Genomic DNA, 25,143 nt, shown 5'->3' on the forward strand with positions numbered 1-25,143 from the left:
CTGTTGATCTGCACTGACACTTCAGTCATGCATAAACTCTTTTCGGGGGCCATTCTTCATTCTTTTATGTAGCATGATGGGGTGGAAGGAAGCAGGAGCCTAGAGGCAGGGCCTATCCCCTCCCCCATAGATGCACATTCATTGAAGCTCTATGCGTGCATGGTTATGTTCAGAGAGGTTATAGCTATGAGTTCAGGAATCCTGCTTTTCAGGGTTCTTGATCACACACAGAGATGTACATACACCTCTGCACACATATAGGCTTGGATGCTACCTCCACCTTCCAGACACACTTCACTCCAGCTGCAGGGCAGCTTACTTCCTCTGCTGCCACTACTTCGTTTTGTGGAAGGCTATCTAAAAACCATTGATCTTGCACAAATGGAAAACAGCCCTGTGCTTCACCTGCGTGTTGGAAAACGTGCAAAGGTCCTACATGTTTGTTGCTGAGATCCCACCCTACACACATGCAAGAAGAGCACAAGAAGCTATCAAGATACTTATTGTCTACTCTGATTGGCAGCAACTCTCCAAGATCTTGGCTAGGTCTTTCATAGACGTTAATGCCACAGACTTGCTAGTGGAGCCAGCATGATAGCATATGCACTGCCTGGGAGTGCCACCATTTGAGGTGGAAGCGAACAATAATAAAAGGTGCAGATCCCAAAGTAAAAACACACTGAACTGCGCAAGCTGCACCATGAGATAACAGATTTCCACCAAAGCAGTAGGAAAATGGTTCTTACAGACTTTCTAGTACTGTTTGTTATAAAATTGCCTAATATATTTGCATTTTTCTACAGCAGAGTATTTAAGGCTGAAATTATAGGAGACTGACAGATTCATGTATCTGAGTCATGATATATCACTAATAGATCATTTAAAAAGTTGGGTGGGTATCTCATGGAACATGCTTGTTTATTTATACTCTTATGGGGACCAAAAGCAGCTTACAACACTGTTCTCTCTTTTCCATTTTCCTCTTACAATAACCCTGTGATTAGGGTAAGAAAGACTGACTAAGCCAAAGTTACCCAGTGACCTTCCATAGCAGAGCTGGAATTCGAACCTTGGTCTCCTAAGTCCAGCCTTCTAACCATGCTGGCTCTGGATATGAGCAGGGGTGCGAAACCCTGCCATCATTCATGGTTTAACTTTCTAGTATTTCTTCCTTCGTCATCTACTCTTTTCCCTCAGCTGAGTTCTGCTATCAGAAGTGAACCCTGCTTGCTGCAAAGCCCCTCAGGAGAGAGAAATGGTGACAGGTTTTTGCACTCATTATCCCTTTTCCTAGGTAAATGGGACGTGGAGACATGGGGATACTGAACCTTGGCAGAGCAGACTTTGCACAAAAAATAATCACCAGCCCTTATTCTACATGGAAATCTTCAGAAAATGAAATACATTCTCTGTTTCAGAACTGCTGTCAGGACTTAGCCTTCTGCAATCTAAATGCTGTAATAAAGGAACTGTGTTCAAATAGTCTAAGCAATTCCATGGCACCTGCTGAATTATATTGATGTGCCACATCCAGTTCTCTCCTGCACAGACACATGTGCATCCTACAACAGCTAGGTAATACACAAGTGGTGGCCTGGCTTTGAAAAATGGCTTCAGGAATCAATGCCTATTTAGCCCCACTGCCTGTCTCGTGAGGCATGAGATGTCATCTGGTCATCTGGACAGACCATTAAGCGAAGGAGTGGCTGAACATTGCTTCCTGGAGGAGTTCCGGATCTCTGTCAGTGCTTCCCAGCCCATTACATGATGCGAAGTTACACTCCATTAGTGACTCACCATAATCCTTTACCCCACCGGAACAGGAGAAATGACAACACCCCTCTGAGGCATCGCATCGCCACCTCTCCTGACAAGGTCCAGAGCGCAAATACATTATTACAACATTTTTAGTCTGACTGGTGTCACCCAATGGCTACACAGGGGCGGGGGGGGGGGGAGTATGTAGTAAACATCCCCAAGCCAGTTAGGAGAGAAATAACTAACAATGGTTGTGCTATGTGTTTATAAGTTTTTATTGAATTGTTTAAATATTTTATATATACTTTAGTTTAAATACTGTTTCAATGTCTCAGATGTTTTCATGTTGAAATGTTTTCATGTTTTGATGTTCATTGCCTTGAGGACCCTATTTGGATGGAAAGGTGGCACAGAAATGTTTTAAACAAACAGAGAGACAGAAAAATAAGCTAAGCAGAAGCAGGCATCTTCACATCTGAAAAATACTGATTTTCCCCATGCTGCCCTTCTGTTCTTTCCTAGGGATTGTGCTAGGGTAAGTATCCAGAGTGGCAGATTTTTCTGTGATCTGCTTGTTATGTTTGTGAGAGCATTAGCTCACATCTTAGCCAGGGATCACTGTCAATCACTTTCAGTTTTGTCTCTAAATGCTGTGCACCTCCAGTATTTCTTTTGGAAGGGCAAATGTGTTCCATCTGTTTACCTGGTCCACTAATTTCTTTTAGCAGAAACTTAAGCTGGCTACTTCACCATCATGGAGTCTCAGGATCTCATCACTCACACACACACATTGTGGGAATCCAGCTTGCTCAAAAAAGCAGGTACATATATGTGTCTGTGCAAGTGATAAATGGATTTGGTATATTAGTATTATTAGGGTATATTATTCAAATGTAGCCTTTATTTAAAAGAAAGTCCAAGAATATAATTTCAAGCAAAAAGTTTACATCTGTATGGAAAATATGCAATAGTTTGTTCTGGGGGAAAAATGAGGGACAAAACTGAAATTAAAGATGACAAAAATGCTGATCCAGATACTGCCTTAGAGACAACCAAAACATTCCTTCAGTGCTGCCAAGCTTATGTGGATAGCAAAATATGACACAAGAGAGCAAAAGGAAGCATGACACAAATGGCTTCTTGATTGTTCTGAGGGAACAATCAGAAAATTGGAAGTATTGCTCCAGTAGTGCTCCAGTCAGGGGGCTGGAAAAGCTTCCAAACAGTAAATCACAGGGAATATTAACAGGAAAGTCAGGCCTATTCCTTGCACAATAAAAATATTTGATTCATAGCTAGTAGCTAATCAGAAGCTGGTTGCTTGGTTATAAGTGGCTAACTAGTTAGAAAATGAACTACAGCTGTTGGGGTGCCTTGAGATACTTACAGTGCAAGCCTATATATGTTTTACTCATAGTTAAGTCATATTATATTCAATTGGGCTTACTCCCAGGTAAGCATTTTTAGGAATTGTCAGTTTATTTATTTTTTAGATATTTATATCTTGCTTTTCTCCCCAGTGAGGACTCAAAGTGTCGTACAACATTATTCTCCCAGCCTCCATTTTATCCTCACAACAACCACCCTTTGATGGAAATTAGAGATAAGCATGAACAGCAATATGAACAAAAATAATCCACGAACAGCCCAATCTGCTGTTCGCGAGCAAGCTGTTCGTGAGGCCCCATCCCCAGAGAACATGTGTTCGTTCCAATCCCTCTTCATGGCGTTCGTCAGCCATTCGTAAAGCCAGACAGTCTGGTGCCTTTCAATCAATTCCCCTGGCAACATAGGCATGAACTGTCTGAACTCCTTCTGGCTTTCCTTCTGGCCTGTTGTAGCCCTTCAAAATAGTTTCCAGCAGACAGTCCAGTTTTTGCCACTGTGAAAAGAAAATGATAGGAAAGGGAGGGACCCATGGATCATGGCTTTCCCAGGGTCCAATCTCTCTGAAACTTGGGAGGTCTTCAGAGGACAGTGAGGACTATGTCCCCGGCAAATTTGGTGGGTATTGGACATTGGGAAGGTCAGTTTGTAACCCCTCTAATTAGCTTCCAGAAGACAGTCCAGTTTTTGCCACTGTGGAGAGAAAATGACATGAAAGGGGGAGACCCATGGATCATGCCTTTCTTGGGGTGCAATCTCTCTGAAACTTGGGGGGTCTTCAGAGGACAGTGAGGACTATGTCCCCTGCAAATTTGGTGGGTATTGGACATTGGGAAGGTCAGTTTGTAACTCCTCAATTAGCTTCTAGCAGACAGTCCATTTTTTGCCACTGTGAAGAGAAAATGACATGGAAGGGGGAGACCCATGGACTCTCCTTTCCCCGGCTCAAGTTCAGCTAAGTCCCAAGGGGGCCGTTCTGGCTCCCACAAACCTCCAACTATGAACATATTCATGAACATGTCATCTCCGTCGATGTTCGTGAATCCCTGTTCGTGGATGGCAACGAACAATTAACATCGTGTTCGGTTTTTTTCCCCTGTTCATGCCCATCTCTATTGGAAATTTGGTTGAAAGAGAGGGTGACTGGTCCAGGGACGCCTATGTCAAAGTAGGGATTCAAACCTGGCTCTCTCATATTCTAGTCTGACTCTCTAACAACTATACCATGCTGGCTTTTTGTGTGGGACAGGGCTACTATAACTTTTATCAGTGGCATAGAAAGAAGAAATTTGACAGAAGCAATTTTTCTCATTTCAATGATGAGGAAAAACCACATCTTCTCATCTGGTTAACTATTATAAGGCATAAAAGCCCCTGACTAATATGAAATCTGGCAACCATGGTACACATTTTTTGTTCAAGCTGACATAATGTATCTCTCAGTTATAAATGCAGATGGCTTGTCTGCCACAGATACTGGCAAATGATCGGCTGACATCTGGAGGCTAGCAAGTATGTTTGCCAGCCACAACGTCCTTCATTTTGCCAGACAGCTCCCCCTGATTCTCAGCTGTTCCAAATCATGTTAAAAGGGCTGGAGATAATTTGACTCTGTTGGGACTGCACTTATTCCAGAGAATTGCATTCAAACGCAGCTCTTGATTATGTTAAGTTAAAGGAAAATCCCCATGAGCTGTCGGGATATGCAATTTCCTGAAGTCTATACAGCCCAGTTCCACCTGCTGTGTGGTTCATTTCACAATCCAGTGACATCGAAACAGTAGCTATTTGCTTCCCTCCCCCCTGAGTCCCTGATAGTTCTCATCCTCTGAAAGCTAAACAGACTCCAAATGTTTTCCATGGGAGAGAACAGGTGGGGGTGCAGCATTTGAAGTTACCAAAACTGAAAACTAACTTCCAAAGGGCTGGTCTTATGATGATTCCCCACAAATGCATTCACAGGAACACAGTTCTAGATACTCCTCTAAATACTCTGCCAGACTTCACTAAATCTCATATACTTCAGCAACCAGATCTGATCCTATTTAGCATTTTATATAGCAGCAAAATTAAACATAAATCCAGTTGCACCTTAGATTTAAAAAAAATGCGAGTCAGTTCATTAGATACATAGCACCTATTTGTGCTTAAAATGACAAGCAACAGAAGGGTGGAAGTGGGGCTATGTTATAAAGGCCCGTTAAACAAAAAACCAACACAAGAACTCAGTCCATTCAGTCAGTGAGGACCACTCCTAAGTGCTGATCCCAGTAAAATTAACATCAAATCAGATCGAATCAAGGAAAGTGCAGGGCCAACATGAGAGCACCTAAGAGTGTTCAAAGCACTTAACATAGGTTATTACCTTAGTAGGCCAGGCAGATTGCATTGGCATCATTGCAGTACTGCAAGTACAGGTCTGAGGCTCATGGTGGATTGCCCAGGCAGATGGCTGGAGTGAGAGCTGAACAAGGGTCTTCTGAGTGCACACTCTCCGCTGCTATGTTAAGAGTGTGCAGAGAGGACAGGAGCTTGTAATGATGAGTTCTACTCAGGCCTTTGAGAACTGCTACCCATCTGCAAGACAACCCTAAACTAAGCTGTAATGGTCCAAACTGGGGTAGCTTTGTATATTTTATCAACAAAATGAAGGAGCAATCTTGAAGGAGCAACTAGCAAATGGATTCAATAACATTTAATCTAAAAGTATTATTAATTTGAATTTGGTCAGATGCATTCATTATTTATTAACAGTTTAATCAGAAAAATACAATTCCCTTTGATTAATTTGGCAGAGACATGTAGTGTTGAATGGGACAGACACCCGCCCCCCCTACAGTTTCTCCATTGCTGTCTACAGATTGAAGAGGCACTGGTGCTTGATGAATGTCTGTTCTGACCTGCAAATCAGTTTCAAGAAAACAGCATCCAGTGTTAACATTAGGACCACAGGCAGCACTGAAAACTGAACTGTTAATTCTCATGTAAGTTCCCTCTAGTCTGAAGAACTGGCTGAAAAACTGGTTTGCAGAAAAGTGATTTTGTTTTCATCAACTCCCAAAGACCAGCCTACACTAATAATAGATTAAAAATGAACCTTCAAGAGAAACTCTCTAGCAACTATCTAATCAAACAAGGAAACAAATATGCAGCTATTCAAAGAAGGTTCCTAAAGAGCTTGAAGGACTTAACTAGTGTTCTGAGGTGCAGGACAAAGCTGCTCCACGAGAAACGGAATAACCAGGCTGGCTGTCTTTCAGTCATAAAAGTCTAGCAGATTTCATTACATGCAGTCCAGTTATTATTTCAGTTTATGGAGTCTGTGTGGGGTCACACGCACTGTTCCTCATCCCACTCTCTACCCATTGATTTGAAGTTCTGAAGAGAACCCATGTACATACAACTATATACATGTGGAGAGCTCTCCACACAACTGGGAACTCAGAAAGAATGAGGGATATCAATCACATGGTAACCCTCGATGAGCACATATACATGTGTGTGTATTCTGGTCTATATTATATCTACATTCTGTTCTATATTCTATCTATATTGTATTCAGACCTTCAAATCAACACACGGAGGTCAGGAATGGTGGCATTGCACATAATCCCATACTTTCTTACATCTTATTATCAATGTGGAAAAAGGGCACGCTTTCCTTACACATACTTACAAAGGAAGGTTTTAAACCAATTTATTAATAGCATTTGAAAGTAAAGATGATGTATGTTGTAAGAACAGGAAAAATTTCCTGCTGTGACAGAAAAACAGGGAAGGTAAATGAGGGCTTTGATGTTAGACTGCTGATAAACCAGTGAAATGCAGGCAGGGCTGTGTAGCATACACAACAATAAACCTGCAGCTGAGAAATCAACAGACAAAATGGGAGGACCTGAAGAAGTACATTGTGCATAGACCAGGTATCTTTGGGGAACAATTGTATAAGGAAGGAATTACTGGGAACTGCCTGCACTCCGATGGCTAATGTCTCTTAAAGAGGTCTCTGGGGAGCATGGAGAGGAGTAATTTCCTCCAGCCAACAGGCATCTCAACTACCTTTGTGTGCCTGACAATTCCCTTTGTGATACAGAATACTGGCTAATAGAGGTCTGGAAATGCAGCTGCCTGGGGAATCAGTTTCACATCATAGCAGAAGAGGTTGTAAAATGGTTTGGATTTTGCCAGGATTGGGGGCCCTCCCTGCTGGCATTCTTAAGATGTATACAGAGAAGTAGTTAAAAGAGAGCAAAAGGGAGAGATGAGAATGGTTTGGCTCATGGATGCAAACAAGCTTCAGAGAGCCTCATCACAATAAGCTGGTGTAACGATCAGCTTAGATATAGCCAGGGACACACTCAGGCTTCTCTGATGTATTTGCTGAGAGGAAACGGGGGAAGAATGCAGGAATCTGGGCTTTGAGATGAAATACCAACCTGGTCTGAAGGAGGCTGGCTTGGTATGGCAGAATCAGGCTCTCCATCAAATCAAGATCTGACAAACTGACTGCCTGACCCTATGCAAAGTTAGGCACACGTCCACCCACATTTAACTCTCTATATGATTTAAGGTTGCCAGCTCCGGGTTGGGAAATTCCTGGAGATTTGGGGAGGGGACAAACCTCAACAGGGTATAATGCCATAGAGTCCACCCTTCAAAGACATATTTTCCCCAGGGGAACTGATCTCTATGGCCTGGAGATCAGTTGTAATTGTAGGAGATCTCCAGGCCTAACCTGGAAGGTGGCAACCCTAATATCAGGCTGTTAGCTTATTAGTAATGGCTGGCTACTAGCCATGGTGAGTTAAGGGAAACTTCATACACAGAGGTAGCAAGCAGAGGTACTGCTGGAAGGCAGCATTAGGGGAAGGCCTCCGCCACTGTGCCCTGTTTGTTGGCCTTGCCAGTGCACCTGGCTGACTGCTGCGTGAAACAGGATGCTGGACTAGATGGACCACTGGTTTGATCCAGCCAGGCTCTTCTTAATGTAAAGGGATCCAGATCAAAGCATTCACACATCATTTTAAAGACACACTATCAACATAGTTTAGCTACAGAAGCATACAAGATTTACAGTGTGCACTCATCAAGGACTGCCATGGGGAGCTATTCTCTGCCACTGTATGCAGTGGTTAGAGTGCTGGAATAGGTTTTGGGAGGCCCAGGTTGGAATCCTCACTCCACCAATGACAGCTTGCTTGGTGACCATGAGCCAGTCACTCTTTCTCTCAGCCTATCCTACCTCCTAGGATTGTTGTGAGGATAAAACGGACAAGGGAAGAACAATGTTTGGGTCTCCATTGAAGAATATATAAATATCTAAATAAAGTAAGTCACAGAAGTCAGTTTCTCCAAACTCCTGAACTACAAGAGGCAATTCTGGCAAATGCAACTGTTAGATATGAGTTAGAAAAGGTGCATTTTGAGCTTCCATACAACTTTGACATGAAAAAGGAGTGCTCTCCTCCTGTGCATCTGGTCACCTTTGGTTTCTATGTTTTTCTTCCTTTCTCTACCTTTCTCCTTTCTTTTAAAAAACAAAACAATAAAAATAGTAATAATGCTGCTGCTTGGAGCATGACCCGAAGGTGCAAGTCCCAGCCTGGCAGCAATGCCCATGGGGAAGTTAACTAAGTAGAGAAGCCTCCAAGCAGCTTCAGTTTTAGACCCCTTGGCCTTATCTTCACTGTGAGTCTCTTCTCTAGGAATCCAGGGAATTTCAGGCCTGACTAACACCACAACTGCATACCTGAAGCCTTGCAATAGGGCTCTGTTTTCCCAGCTTCACAAGTGGGGGATGGGGGAGAAAACCATTTACCTCAGGGTCAAACTACATGCTATCATGTTGAGGCACAGATCTCCCCCCTGCCCCGATATATAGAAATGGAGTAGGTTCCATTTGTAAGAGAAAAATGGGTGTATAAGTGGGTGCAGAACCCTACCCACTAGTAGTAGTACTACTATTTGTAATGTGCTATCAGTGTACCAGGCTCCATACAGATTCAAAAGCATGGAGATTCCTGCTCCTAAGAATATTACATTCTAAAATAAACTATGGAGAAAATAACACCAACAACCAGAGAAATTAAGAAGCAGAAATAAAACACAAGCAGAATGAAAACAAAACAATCTACAAAGCTGGGGGGCGGGGGGGGGGGGAATCAGAAGAGTTATTCTCACTAAAAGCCTGGTAGAATGATAGCTCTTCATCCTCGTGCCACACAAATTTGGCATCATGGATAGGACATTCCAACGCTAAGCTGCCATAACTTAAAAAAAGACCTGCTCTTAACTGCCATCTACCTCATCCCTAAAAAAGAAGCAGCCAATGACCTTAGAGTACCCTAGCAAATGGAAACTACTACTTTATAGATCAAATCAGGGAGGAGGCTTCCAAGCATCTTTAGCACAATAAATCCATTTGACATGCATTTCATCCAAGTAAGGCTGCCAACTTCAGGTTGGGAAATTCTTGGAGATATGGGGGTGGAGCGTGGGGAAGGCAGGGTTTGGTAAGAGGGGACTAGAATTGGGGGGAGGGGCATTGGTGATATCACAGCTCTCTAGGAATCACTGAAAACTATGGTAAAACAATAGCATTTTCAGCAGTTCCTAGAGAGCTCTGATGTCACTTCTGCGGTTTTCCTTGAATTTAACGTCACACCATTGCCTTGATAGCCATTTTTTAATTTTATTTTTCTTGTGGCAGGAAATAGGAGCTGGGCAAGAGATTCCTCCCCCCCCCCCCCACTGTGGGGGTTGGCACCCTAGGAGGGACTCAGCTGCGAACAACCAGTGCTTGCCAGGTTGCCTGCACTAGCTAGCTAACCCAGGCCCCAGTTCTTGCTGGGAGGGGGAGAGGAGAGGGCATTCACCATTTCTAAACAACCAGTCACTGCTTCTCGCTCCTAAAGAGCCTTTCTTTTTTGCTATTTTTAAACAATTGTTTTAAAAATTAAACAAACATCAGTTAGTTTCCAAAAAAACAGGTAAATAGTTGAAGAGTACATAAGCATCCTCAAAAGCAATCAATGTTCTAACACAAAATTAATATGGGTAACGATTGTTCCCCAAAAGACCAAATAACTGGACACTCCCAAAGCATATGTGCCACCTTTCCCTTTGGTCAATTACTTGAGTCATTTTTTTTATTAATTAGAAATATTTATACTCTGCCTCTCAGCAAAATTGTCACCAAAGAAACTCTGTATGTAAAATTTTCTCTATTGCTGGCTTACTGCTGAGGTAAGCAAACATATGACCCGGGGCAGGGTTTTAATGCCCCTTGCTCACAAGCTTCTTAAACTGTAAAAGTAACCCCCCCCCCAATCCCGATACACCCCTCTCCTGCTTTATATGTGAATAGGACATGTGAATGATAGTCTGGCTTGGATCATATCCAGCTCTCTAATTAGCAATGAGTTTTCGTCCCGAGTAGGCAATAACAAAGCTTTCTACACATACGCATAGGCACACAAACACAGAAAGTGCAAACTTTGCATTCAATTCAAGCTCTCATTTTTAAAAGAAGTTGAATTCTAGCCTGCTAGTGTATCTCTGAGGAATTAAAATAATAGGACGGACTTATTATATGCAACGGTAGTCCATTGGGGGGGGGGGTTTGCAAAGGCAGCCATCCGCAGGAGACTCTGCTAATGAGCCTCATTCTCTGAACTGTTTTGACATCTGTAATTGTATTGCAAGGCACTTTCGACATACGACATACGTAGAAGTAAACAAACCATAAAAGGCAGCAGAACATCTATTGAACACACCACACACACACACACACACACACAAAGAGCAAAGAAGGAAAAACCCCTGAAGCAGATGCAAGGACAGCAGATTAGAACTAGATATCAGGCCAAACTGGTTTCAATCTGGAGTCATTCCCTTGTATATGCTTATTGTGGATCTACCTGTATAGCCAAGATGGGGGTGCTGCCAGGCTCCATTTCATTTTTTCTTGGGCTGCATCGGCCGCTAGTTCTCTAAGTCACATTTCTCAAGCTCAAGTCTCATTAGTGTCCTTTTCAATATTAGGATTTCCTAAACACTCCTATTTAAAAGAAAATATATTCATACCAGTTGCCTATGAAAAATCTTAGGCAGGTTTCCCCCCCCCTTAAATGGTACTGTTTATTGGATGTATTGACCTGTTTTTATTTTCTTGTTCTCTTACTGTGCAATCCAGTTGTATTTGCAATGTTTCTTATTACAAATTGCATTGCATTGTTTATTATATGTATTATTCTGATCTGTATAGTATTGTTTTATAAATTTGTAATCTGTCTTCAGTCTCAATGAGAAAGGCAGATACTAAATGAAGTAAATTAATATAATATGTACTAATCTAAGGAATTCAAAGACATAATGAAGACTCACTCCAAATCAGCAAATTAAGATTGTAATTCTATGCCCCTGTCTAAATGACAGATGGAGTTCTTCAGCTGGATTTTTAATCACAAAGAGAAAAACCTCACAAGTTTGGTTCCTGGTTCCCAGTCACACAATCAGCTTCTTTCTAGGAATCTCCAAACTGGAGTCCTATCTGGAAGATGGTTAAGCAATCACGAAACTGTCTTATACACTGTTCACAAGTTACATTGAAATATGTACATTGTACAATCCATATACAGTGTACACTTGGTTTTTCCTTATACAAGCATTGTGTAATCTTCATGTTACATGACATCCAACGCATACACATGTGATTTAAATTACATTTAACCAGGAACCAGTTCCCAGTTTAATTTGTAAAGTGAACACTCATTGATACTTACAAACAGAAGCAGAATCTGCAATACGTGAACAGGACCACAGAGTCAGATCATTGCTCCACCAAGGTCAGCGATGTCTATTCTGACTGGCAGGGGTTCCCTAGGATCCCAAGCAGAAGTTTTTTACATCACCACCTTCCTGACCTTTTAAACTGGTGCCTCTAGGGACTGAACAAGGCACCTTCTGCACTTTCTGCCACTGAGCCACACAACTATAGCCCCCACCCCCAACTCCACTTTCTACATGATTGAGGTCACTTTGGGTTCAAACACATGGCTCTGTCACATGTAATTTTGACCATAATTATGCCTTTGTGCAGGAGTGGAATCATCCACATACTTAAAAAAAAAAAGCAACATCATAGTACTTTAAACTGGCTTAGCAAGGAATTATTAATGCATTGCAAACAGTTTTATCCCAAATGAAAACTGGCTTGCTTTCTGAATGGGTCTGTTGAGTTTAGTGAGTTTAGTGAGTAAAAAGGGTTAAATGAGTGTGGTTCATGAATGTTTTTCAGAGAAAGCCCATATAGCACTATAGTCCTGTTTGAGACAAGTGTTGTATGCGTGGGGTTGCCAACTCCAGGGTCCATTTAGGGCCAAAGAGAGTGAATAATTGTGTTTCAAAGGACTTTGATGATTTTATGTTGTAGTGTGGACTGTTGCTGTTTTACAGAAGCTAGAATAATATATTGTATGGTTTTATTGTTTGTAATGTTGGGGGGGGGGGTGTCTTTGTAAACAACCTTGAGTGTACTTAGCTGAGGTAAGGCAGGCAATCTAGAAATATTTAAGTAAACAAATAATCAGATTGAATTTTTTAAAATCCCTTTTATGACTTGAGAAACTTTGTTTTTTGTTTTTTTAAAAGAGATTACTTTCTTCTTCATTACTCCCCAAAGCAATACAGGTATAGTGATTTGCAAGATACATCTGCTAGCCAACTGGTTTGCACTTTTTACTCACTAAACTCAACAGACCCATTCAGAAAGCAAGCCAGTTTTCATTTGGGATAAAACTGTTTGCAATGCATTAATAATTCCTTGCTAAACCAGTTTAAAGTACTATGATGTTGCTTTTTTTTTTTAAGTATGTGGATGATTCCACTCCTGCGCAAAGGCATAATTATGGTCAAAATTACATGTGACAGAGCCATGTGTTTGAACCCAAAGTGACCTCAATCATGTAGAAAGTGGAGTTGGAAAATGTGGGCAGGGTGTTAAACCCTCCCTGTTATTCATAATTTAACTCCCAGTCTTCCCTCCTTCATTATCTGTTCTGTTCCCTTAGCTGAGTTCTGCTATAAGAACTGATGAAAGCCCTTGGGGGGAGGAAAGTGGTGCAGCATTCTGTACTCCCCCCCTCCCGCTAGCCCTTTACTAAATAAATTAGTCGGAGGAGTACATTTAAAGAGCATATGGATTTGCCACTATGATTAGTAGTTTGTCCAGCAGAGTATAGCCACAGTCTAAGGAAGTTTGCACACTAGCCATTTAGTCTGGAATTGGCACGACAGCTGCTTTGCTCAGGTTTGATGGAGAAGTCAGATGAGGTAGCTGCCAATCCATTGCAGCTCAGCTTTTCCTTTGTTATCCTTCTTCCATTTTCAGATATGTTTTGTAGCAGTTTTAAAACCTTCAAATGCAATTGAAATTAGACATGGGCACGGACCAAAAAAATTTAATGACTCTGCAGTTCGTGGTTCGGTGCCAACGACGATCCCAAGGTGTCGAACCACAACAAACATTTTCCGTTGCCGAACCGGTTTGCGGTTCATGGTTCGTGGGATGTGGAACAGCCCCCGTTGCACTTAGAGAGCCCATATTCCCAGGGAGTGTTTTGCAGGCTCTCCTACAGCCATCACCCAAGTTTGGACAAGATTGCAAAAGGTAACTTGGAGTTACCCTCTCCAATCCAAGCCCCCCCCAGGAAACTCCCACTTGATACAATTAGAGCCACTGGTTGACGTTGGCCCAGTGTACAGAAGGTGGGTGCTGAGGGCGAGCCGCCTCCCCTCATGGGGCGGGGGGGTCTGGCCACTCACTGGCAGCACCCCCATGTGCCCGCCCGCCAGGCCAAAGAGGAGCGCGCTGGTATTCCTGGCGTGGCAGGGAGAGGACATGTTATTCAGACAGGGGTCTGATCCCCTAGCCACTGTGGGTCCTCACCTAAGGGTCCCACTGTGGAACAGTGCGGCAGCAGCCGCCTCCTGAGCCATCAGCCTCGAGGTTCTAAGCGGCGCTGTCCCAGACCCCGAGGGGACAACCTCCGCGAGCTCAGCCTGCCGGAGCGCTCTGCTCCCACCAGCATCACCCTCAGGGCAAAGTGACCCTCCACTGACCCCCGCTCAGAAGAGCTGGTCACCCCCTTTCTCCCTCCAACGGATGTTTCACTGGGTGAGAAGGGAAACAGGCTCAAGTAGTGCTTCTTCAGGTGCCGAGTCAGGGCTTTCGAAGACAGGTGCTTCGCGTTTTTGCCCCTGTGCATCAGGACATCACAGGCATGGCACCGCACCACACGGGGGTCATCAGGAAGGACCTGAAAGTGCCTCCATATGGAGGCATTGAAACGTCAACTGCTAATTGTCCCAGGAGAAGGAGGACGAATGGTTACAGGGTGCGCTGTGGGGCTGGCCACGGATGACGGGGTGAGGGGTGGACTGCAGGTGGGGACACCACCGAGAGTTTGGGATGGGGACAGGAGGGATATTTCATAACACACGTACCATTCCTCCAGGGATCCATCGCCCACCCCTTCCTCAAAATGTTGAGAGAGATTCACTCCCCCCTGCGGAAAGACCTCTTTGGCCTCCTCCGCAGCCCCCACAGGTGAATTGGGGGGAGCAGGAGGACTCCCTGCTGCCCCTGAGCCACACCCAATACTGCTTTTCACAAGTGAACCAGGAGGACTGCCATCGCACTTCATCCCACAACCACCCTTGGCGGCCAACACAAGAGGAAGACTCATTGTGCCACTAAACTAGAATTAAGGAGGACAGGAGATGACTCTGTTTACCCTCTGCCGTGGTGCCCACTGAGTTTGGCCCCAGGGCCTGGCAGCAGCCCTAGCACCAGAGGGAGGGAGGGAGGGACTAGAGCCCTAGCCCACCACTCCCAGAGGCCTGAACAGATCAGGCACTAGTAATAATACTGTGAGCCCTCAGCCAAGGTGCCCACTAAGCTTGGCCCCAGGGCCTGGCAGCAGCACTGGAACCAGAGGCTGGGGCTACAGCCATAGCCCAGCACACCAAGATGCCTGGACAGAACAGGCACAGAGACTAATAATAATAATAGTAATAAGAACAATAATAATGAAAATGATAATGATTGTGATAATAATAATAATCATTTGGTGAGCCCTCAGCCGAGGTGCCACTGAGCTTGGCCCCAGGGCCTGGCAGCAGCCCTGGCACCAAAGGGAGGGTGGGACTAGAGCCCTAGCCCACCACTCCTACAGACCTGAACAGATCAGGCAGTGATATAATAATCAATGTGAGCCCTCTGCCGCAGTGCCCACTGAGCTTGGCCCCAAAATCCCCCCAAAAGATCCCTATCCCAAAAATCCAAGCTCAATTATACTCTGTCTCTCTCCCCAAAGGCTAGCAAGTAGCAAGCAAGAGCTCTGTCCCACTCCACTGCTCGCTGAAAGTGAAACCAGAACTGGGATTGCAATGCTTTTTATAAACTGAGGTCCCATATAGCAACGCAGGAGGTCTGTGTTTGGCCGTCAGAGCTGCCTATCAGGGTTTGCAGGGATGAGATTGGAGTGCCCATGGCTACAGAACACCCCCTCCCCTGTCCTTCCCCCGGGTGTCTTCTCCCAACTTGTAACCGCTTTTCAGCTCTGTGGTTGGAAGGAAGACCTGCCGATCAAGGTAAGCTGGGCTTCCATTCAGGTTTCCAGAGCGACAGAAGGAGTGCAGACAGAGTTCAGGCATTCCCCCGGCTCCGTTTCCAGGGGAATTGATTGATGGCGCCTGACTGTCTGGCTTCCCGAACTACGGCCAAATGCACCGAACCAGCCTTCTTCCAAACACTGGTTTGTTGGCCATGGACAATCACGAAATGCTGGGTCGCGATCGCCAATTTCATGGTTTTTTTAAGTTCGTAATGCGGTTCGTGTCCATGTCTAATTGAAATGCCAGCCTCACCAGTATGGATGGGTAAATCATTATTGTGATTCCTCCTCCTCTTCCTCATCATCACCACCTCCACCACCACCTACAGTCCGCCTTTCTCACTGAGATCCAAGGTGGATTACACAGTGCAAGTGATAAATACAATATAATCAGTAGCAAGGACAGTCACTGAGCAAAGTACAATAATGAACAGCAGTTAGGACATTCCGTGAAAGAGATGCAATAGGGCATGGAAGCAGAAACTGCCCTTTTAAATTCTCCACCTTTTTTTCTGCTTCCAGCATAATTAATTACTTCATGTTCCAGCTAGCCTGCCCTTGCATTCCTGAATCCATTGTCAATTATCAGTGCTGCTCTTCTGGAACTGGAACGGGCACTGCAGTGCTGCTTTTTGCTTTGCAATAATTGATTTTGAGGGGTATCATTGTAGTTTTGTGACCAGACTATTACAATAATTTAAAACAAAAATAAAATGAACAGTCGCTGCAAAGGAAAAACTGTATGGAAGTCCTCCATCTAGCGACAAGCAATTAAGGAATATATGAGGCACAGAAAGTATTTACTTAGGCCCTAAATGGAAGAAAACCTATGGCCAGAAGCAGACCCTTTACTACACAGGACATATTTCAAAGTAAACATATAGCAAAATCTTTCCATTGGTGTGGACAATGCTGTATTTTTATGGAGAAAACAGTACTTTATTAAGTGATTTGCAGAACCCCAACTTCAATGCCTCTTTCAGCTGATTGGAGAAAAGGAATTCGAGTATCCTGGTGCAGAAGCAACCAAATACAGAGCGAAGTGTGCTTAAATCCAGGAGCAAAGCAGTGGGTTTATAACCACAGTCATATTAGTGCAGATCGTGGCCAGGAGATAAAACATGCTTGCAAACAGCTACAAAGAGGAAGAATTGCCTTAGTATAGCCTACAGGGAATTTTTGTTAACAGAAAGAGTGGGTTCACTTTTTCCTTTCTGGCCATGAATGTCCCATAAAATGACAAATGTGGGTAGGTGTGTGCCGGCAGGTGGGCTTGTACATTTTTTTTGTAAGGTAGTAATTTTTGTATTTTCAGAGTTCAGGCATTTATTGCCCAATTGCCCAATTTTGAAGTGAGTTCTGTACACAATGTTCCCCTCTTCCAACTTAGCAGCTTGAACAAATGCATTGAGTGAGTACCAGTCACAAGCTCCCAGATTAAAGAAGAGAAATCTGACAATAAATACATCCACCTCATCTTCCTAGACATATCTCATGTGCTCATGTAAGAATCAGAATGACTCCATGAGTCCTGAAGCACTGAAGATAGCAAGAGGGGCAAAAATAGATATCCAAAGTCTTTTGACAGGTCATTAATAACACATACATGGAAAGCAATAGTGGCAAACATGGTTTGGGCAACCAGTTTATGAGAGAATGAATAAAATCAACATTGGCCTCCTTTTACTCAAGTTCAAAAACTATTTTGACAAGCAGTTGTTGAAAGGAAATTACTGAGTTAGAAAAGCCCAGACTTACATCTAGGTGAGCCCTCTCATCCTGCCTATAGTAACCAGCTCACCTAAGAACAGATTTTATTTTCAAGGAGCAAAACATTTGTGGGCACAAACTCTCTATCCTTTACCAGCAAAACACAGATATAGCCCTTTACTGTCAAAATGATGGCCATTCTCATGACTGAGACTCACATGCTTTAAAGCAACTAAAAATACAGAACAATGTGATACTGGGCAAAATATGAACGCACCAACCCACTTTGGAGGCTTTGCATAATGAAACTCATATTGACAACTGGGTTTTATCAACTACTCAGGAGTCGGGTCTCAGAAAATGAATCACAACAGAAATTGTCTAGCACCTCCTCTTGTACTGTCTGGCCCATCAGTTGAGCCTCTTCCTAAGCCCTGATCTCTCTGCTTCTGCCTACAGAGGTAAGGTGAGTGGGGACAACACACAGGGCTTTTTTTTAGTGCTGGCATCTCACCTTTGGAATTGCCTCCCCCTTGAGGCTTGACAGGTACCTACCTTACTTTCCTTTGGTGTCATTTCTTTTTACCCAGGCTTCTAGGTAAGGGGTTCCATCTTTTTAAAGGTAATTTTATCCTCTGCTTCTAGCCTTGGGGATCTTCTCATGGTTGCTTTAGGTTACTGAATGTTGTTTTATTGTGATTTTATGCCCTGTTTTGTTTTTAATATGATCACTGTATTATTTTTACTTTGTGGACTGTATTGAGCAGGTCTCTGGAGAAGCAGCATGCAAATTCTCTAAATACATAGAATAGAATAGCTTGTATCAGCCCGTGAATGTGCAAGTTCAGGGCTCTACCAGCTTTGACAGTTTCAAGAGTATTATTTTGCCCTGGTTCCAAAAAGGTCTTGGGCAAAAGAGGCTGAAAACCTGAAGAGCTTCTCTGGGCTTCCAGGCAGTGTTTTATCATTGGGTAGTCCATATTACCAAACCTTTCCCATTGTTAGGTAGCTTGAGATGCCTCTAACTTCAGCTTTAAGGGTTCAAAGTTTTAGTCTTCCTAGACTGCATGTGTTGCTCAGGAGATGGACAAGCCAGCCTACAAACTGCAGGAAATGAATAATTTGATTCATATTTGTATATCATTAGTATTTCAAAAACCCCACATTCTCATAGGTCCTGCCCCCCCCCACACCGTCTGTATTCTACAACACTTCCAAATGTCTCAAAATATAGCTCCTGGCCAACCTCTCCCAGCATGATGCTTAAGAGTCTGGCAGAAAGTCAAGGATCTGCTTGCAGCCTGACCAAAATAGTCATCCTTAGCAGTGCTTAGTTTTTAAAACTCAGAATTCTAAATGAGCTCAAGCCTACCAAGAAGTTATTCTTTTGGGGCTGAAACTCCCTCCTCATCCTATACACAAGCAGGTCTGAGGAACGGCATTTTGCACATGCTTAGAGGCACTCATCTTCCATCTCAGGGTTGAGTCTGCAGAGCAGAACACAGTACATTTCTGTAACCCACTTCACATTTACCACCATCAGTTCCTCAGCAGTATTTCCCTCTTGGAACTAGATAAAAGCAAAGGATAATACAATTCTATGCACCTGCTTTGAATCCGGAGGAAGATTTGCATGGACGGAATGGAGGGGAGACATTTTAGCTGATAATAAATGACAGCAGATTGAATATTTGTAACCAACAAAAGAACTGTAATTTGTACAAAAAACTGTAATTTGGTCACATATATGGAAACTGGGTGCTCACTTTCTAAACTGACAGCATTGGCTGGTTGAAAGGAGATTTGACCGTTGTCAATATTAACAAGGAGAATTCAGATTAATTTCCAAACACAGAGTGACTTTTTGGCAATCAAGAGGAAATTTTGCTTAGGTGGATTCAACATATGATACCCACCACAACAAAAGGCTCCTAGTGTTGAGCAGTGGCATGCCAGACCTGCTCTTCGAATGGGTCCAATCCTCAGGCCAGGCAGGGTGAACCCTTGATGCACTGGCAGTTCTGCTGAGGCTGGGAGATGGTGATGGGCAAGTAGGGATATACCAACCTCAAGGTGAGGCCTGGAGTTCTCTACAGAGTTGAATTCCTTTAAGGAAACAGCAGTTTTGGCAGTCAGGCTGTATGACATCACATCCTACTGTGTTTGCCTGCAGAAAGATGGCCATTTCCACATCAGCACCAATCACCTTTTGGGACATGACAACTGAACATGTTGATTCCACTGTGTGTTGGACAGGCAAACTGTTTTCCCCAGTACCTTCTACCTAATGATGGCAAAAGCTGTCATAGTTGAGGGGTGGAGGTAGACTACCCTGGAAATACCAGCCATTGCTTCTTATCTTAGAAGGAAAATCATAAACAGACACTGCAAACCCTTGATAAGCCACAAATAAAAACTTGATTGGCACTTCAATTATATTCCTGCAGGTTATGCAATGCAGTAAAAGCCGTACTCTGCTTTTATGCAAGTTTTTGCATGAATATTTCCTCATTACGTAGTCATTTGCACAGACGTAATCAGTATTTTAAGAAAGTGCTCTTTAAGGACAGCATGTAACGAACAGGAGAGGAGACACTCAGAAGAGTCAATAGAGTTAAGCAAGTACTCAAGGACATTATTAAGAAAGACATTTCTTTCAGACTTGCACATAGCCACACGCAACTGCTTCTAGCCTGAGGTCTGTCTTAAGAAGATCATTTTAGGGTACTCAGTTTTGCTTCATGATGTTTTTTTGCTGACCCTGGCGTGTGGTGCATGTTGTTTTATGATTTTATCATATTGTGTTTACTTGTCAGGCACTTTGAGCAGATCTATGAAGACGCATATATACATTTTCCTGAATTAATCGATTAAATTCACCTAGGAAAAAGCAAGAGTCCAGACTATCAAAATTTGTGGCAGGGTATGAGCTTTCATGACTCACGACTCACAAGAGCTCATACCACACCACAAATTTTGTTAGTCTTATAGGTGCTGCTGAACTCTTGCTCTTTTCTACTGCTACAGACAGACGAACACGGCTATCCATTCACCTAGTTGATCATACACCTTAGAATGTCTATCCTTACTCAAGACTAACACATGAGCCTCCATCCTTAGCCTCTAGGGAAGCACAGCGGCTCAGAAGAGGGCTGCTGACTCTTTCCACCTGGAATGGAGAATTCCAGCTACCAAGCACATCTTACAGAGTAAAACAAATTCCCCAGAAAGTTAGGCTACTTGGTGACCACAGAGAGGGCAGTAAAGCATCTTTTGAGTCTGCAGGTGCAAGTTCAACAGGTTGCCCTGTTCTGAGCCCTAGCAAGCAGAAGACTTGCTTCCCCCTCCCACCTGCAGGTAATCTCCCCCCTGCAGTTCTTACGAGAGAACTGAGGACGTTGCTGAATGTTTCCCAAAACGTCCTACCGGCCGGCGCTCGCCGCTCAGTAAGAGCGTGCTTACAGAGAAGGGGGAGCGAACGGGAAATTTGGGAGGCTCAACCAGCCGCGCAGGCAAAGGATGCTAAAGGCTCCCAAAGTAACCCCCCTCCTGGGATCTGCTCCAGAAGGAGGAAGGAGCCCGCGGGTGTAAACCAAAACCCCGCGGCGAAGCACTGCAAACCACGGATTCGCTCAAAGGCTCGGGAAGGGGGAGGCCGGGGGTTCGGCTCCCAAAACAGATCGGGAGGAGAGGGCCAGGCAGAAACGGACCGGCCGGCCCAGGGAAGAGTTTACCTCGCCCGCCGGCTCGGCTCGCCCGCTCCAGGCATCTCGAGCTGCATCGCACGCCGCCCGCTCCAGGCGCGGCCAGCGCTCGGCTGCTACTTACCTGGCCGCGGGCAGGCAGGCCCGCCCTCTCACCTGCCGGCCACGCCCCGCGCCCCACCCGCCCGCCTGCCCGAAACCTCCCCGCCCGGCGCGCTCCGGGCTTCGGGAGCAGGGAGCAGGTTTCTTCCCCGTGACTCAGCTCCGATCAGGCTGGACAAGGCTTCTCCCATCGGTCCGGCCCTTCCCTCTTCGCTAGCTGGGCCAAAGGTCTGGGGCGTGGATGTCAGAGGGCTCTCCCCGAGAATCGGCAGGTGTGTTCGGATGGAGCTGGGGGGGGGAGGGGCTGAAGAGAGGTGGTGGGAAAGCAAGAGTCGGGCCCGGAGCACCTTCAAGCCCAACCAGATTGCCAGGGCATGAGCTCTGGAGCCTGGCGAGTCGAGCTCCCTACCTAAAGAGGTGGAAAGAGGCTTCATTTCCTCCACACGTAGCTCCGCCCGGGATGGGCAAGGAACACAGTACCTTTAACAGATGTGTTGCAGGCTAAAATTCAGACGGTCAGACTTTTCCTGGCATGAAAATTGGGCAGCGATGGAAGAAAGCTTTACCTGTTGGATTTTTTACACATGAAGTAAATGAAGTGGCTAAATACATTTTATCTTACGTGTATTTGTTGAGGTGAGGAAAAGAACAAGTGTAGGAGAGGTTGCTGTAGATGCCACTGGGGACTATGATATGGAAAGAGGATGAAGTAATTGGGTAGCAGAAGTTGGGAAGGGCAGTGATGACCATGAAAAGATCTCTAAAAGGACAGTGAGGGTATGGAGAGAGGCAGCAGGAGGGAAAGCAGCAACTGCCAGAGGGCACTCTGCCGCTGAGCGCTGGTTGTGGTCTGAGCACTCACAAGCACTCGACGGCTGCCTCAGCAGAGACATCTGGTGGAATAAACTTGGGCTCGGTGCCATTTTTCTAAACGAAACACTGCTGGACTCCCGTCTTTGAGGAAGGTGGAACCGGCTGCTTTTCTTCATCACTGTGTTTCCCCAAAGGTTGCCTCAGGTAGGTAGCTGTGTTGGGCTGTAGCAGAACAGCAGGATCTAAGTCCAGTGGCTCTTTAGAGACCAACAAGATTTTCAGAGCATAAGATTTTGAGGGTCAAAGCAGGGAGCTCCGACTCTCAAAAGTTTCTACCTTGAAAATCTTGTTGGTCTCTAAGGTGCCCCTGGATTCAAGTTCCACTTTTCATAAAAGGATGCTATAAACACCTACAGGGGAAATGGCCACTGCCATAAATAGCTTTAAAGGGTGTTTAGGCAAATCCATGGGGGATAGGCCAATCAACGTTGTTAGCTATGACATCTAACTAGAACCTCCATGTTCAGAGGCAGTGACCCTCTGGATATGCTTGTAAGCCTCCTGGGGGTATCTGACTGCCCACTGTGTGAAACAGGATGCTAGACTAGATGGAGCACTGGAGCGCTAACCCTCCAAGGCTGCACTTCAGTGCTTAATACAAGCAGTAGGAATGCAAAGGAAAAGACACAAATAAGGCTGCATTCCTAAACCCCAAGGAACATTTTTTTAAAAATTTTGCTTTGGAATAAGCACACTTAGGAGTGTGTTGCAAGTGACGCTTCTGACATTTGTTGACTGCTGGATCTTAAAGTCAGGTCTGCAGAAGCAAACCCCATTGTGTGCAATGCAGCTTCTGAATACACGTGGGATTGCAGCCTTTCCATGCCGACTGCATGATGATGGCAGCTCAGGGTGATGACAATGCAGCAACCATCGCCCTCTTTTGTATTCCTTTTCCTGCCTCGGAGTCAAGCTGCACCACCTAAAGTGACTCTGAAGCTCGGTCCTAGTGACCCACATCAACCACGTGGATACAAACTTGCGTATCACCTATGGATGTATACTTCATTAAGCTGAGGTAATCTTTAAGGTCCCACTGGACTTCTGTTTCATCCAGATAAATGGAAGTTGTTCCTGAATTGTCCACACATGCTCTTCTGCCTGCTTTACATGCTCCGCTTAGAGAAGACATGCGGCCCAATCCTGTGCAGAGCTGAGCTCTCATGAACCCATTGAAATCCATAGGCTTAGGCATGATGACTCAGTTTGCACAGGAATCAGGCTGTTACTGCATTACGGATTCATCTCAAGGGACCAAAATTTTAAAAGAAAAAACCTATTCAGATCCTAGAGAAGGGAGCCATGGAGGGATTGATTTAAGCAGTCTAGATTTGCATCTTGATATTAGTGACTTTTCAGACAATTCTTTTACAAAATGATGAACATATACAATGTGTTATATCGGGTAACATGGTAATTTCAAACATTGGGAACCAAGAAAGGAAACTAAACACAATAATGTGCAGCACAGGGCAGTGCTGGAGTCTCCCCGTCATCATGGTCATGACAGCAGGAGGTCTTACAAGAAGTTGATGAATGCAAATAAATTGGCTTTTGAAGAAAAAAAAAGTCCAGTAAGATACCACCATGTGCTTAGCTTTCAGCTTATCAAAATCAAAAGTGTCAAGGTTGGACTTGATAAAGACCATTCTAGAGCGCCATCTGCTGACAAAATTGAGCAAAATAATTTGGCTATCATCCTGTTACTGTATGGATCGCCAGGGACTCTTGCACATACAGTAACTGTGTGTCCAGTGAACATGCATATGAGGGGAATGCGATGGCACTTGGATGGCCCCTTCTATTTCTCAACAGGCATTCAGCATTTCTTTTGAAATAGCATACGAGTCTTCCAGTTAACACATGCATAACACAGGACCTTTCTGAATGTATGTTTGTATTTATTTTGTTTTCTCCCAATGAGGCTTACGTAATTCTCTTCTCGTCCATTTTATCCTCACAGCAAGCCTGTACAGTAGGTTAGGCTGAGGCTGTGTGATTGGCCCAAGGTCACCCAGTGAGCTTCCATGGCAGAATGAACATTCAAACCTGGGTCTCCCCGATCCTAGTCCAGCCCTCTAACCATGACACCACATTGGCTTAAAAATTATGCTACTCACAGGGCAGTAGTGAAATCAGGGATTACCCCCAACCGGTGCTCACTGTGCACACTGGTATCCTGTGTATCATCCCAGTACCAATTACAGCACAATCCAAAACCTTCTGTATCCATTGACTTTGATAGACTTGGAAGGTATGACTCTACTTTGGATGGCTCTGATTATTTCCAGAGGAAACTGCCCTTATTTCAGGATCCTTGTCTGCAGTTAGTCAGAATTCCCTGACAGACAGTAAATGGACAGTTGTTGGGGGTCAAATCATTCTTTGTTTCATCTGAAGAAGATTGTTCTGACTCTTCACGGTCTTGGCCCAGCATACCTACGGGACCGCCTCCCTCCCTTTGTCCCTCCATGGCAGCTTTGCTCATCTGAACAGGGTCTCCTGCAGGTGTCAGGCTGCACATGGGTGAAATCAACAGCAGCCTGTACATGGGCTTTCTCTGTGGTGGCCCCTACCCTGAGGAACGGCCTGCCTGAGGAGGTCAGGAGAGCCCCCACTCTCCTGGCTTTCTGCAAACGATGCAAAACCAAATTATTCAAAAAGGCTTTTTACTCAAATAGGAGGGCTGTATTGTAGGGAGGGGGTCTCAAATGTGTCCCTAATGAGTTAGGAACGATAGACTTCACAACTATGTTGCCTTGCATATTATCTGTTGCTTTGAATATGTATTCCTATATATTACCTGTGCTTCATGTTATCTAATGTCACTCCCAGAACTGATTATGTTCTGTTTCAGCAATCCTTCAACCCTGTATTGGATCCTTGCTAATGCTGTGCCTCTGTAAACTTGTATTCATCTGCCTTATGACACT

The 25,143-nt window shown here is 44.4% G+C and overlaps 1 protein-coding gene across 1 annotated transcript in view; it reads right to left on the reverse strand.

Annotated features, from left to right (window-relative positions):
• LOC129328330 (hyaluronidase-4-like) overlaps positions 1 to 21,328 on the reverse strand; it is a 39,271-nt gene extending 17,943 nt beyond the window's left edge. The window contains exon 1 of the mRNA XM_054977327.1: positions 21,266 to 21,328. Within this exon, the coding sequence (XP_054833302.1) occupies positions 21,266 to 21,312 (47 nt within the window). The 5' untranslated portion in view covers positions 21,313 to 21,328. The remainder of the gene's footprint in view (positions 1 to 21,265) is intronic.
• Positions 21,329 to 25,143: the final 3,815 nt, after the last annotated feature.

Source organism: Eublepharis macularius, chromosome 4 (assembly GCF_028583425.1).
Source record: "Eublepharis macularius isolate TG4126 chromosome 4, MPM_Emac_v1.0, whole genome shotgun sequence".
Classification (NCBI taxonomy): Eukaryota; Metazoa; Chordata; class Lepidosauria; order Squamata; family Eublepharidae; genus Eublepharis; species Eublepharis macularius.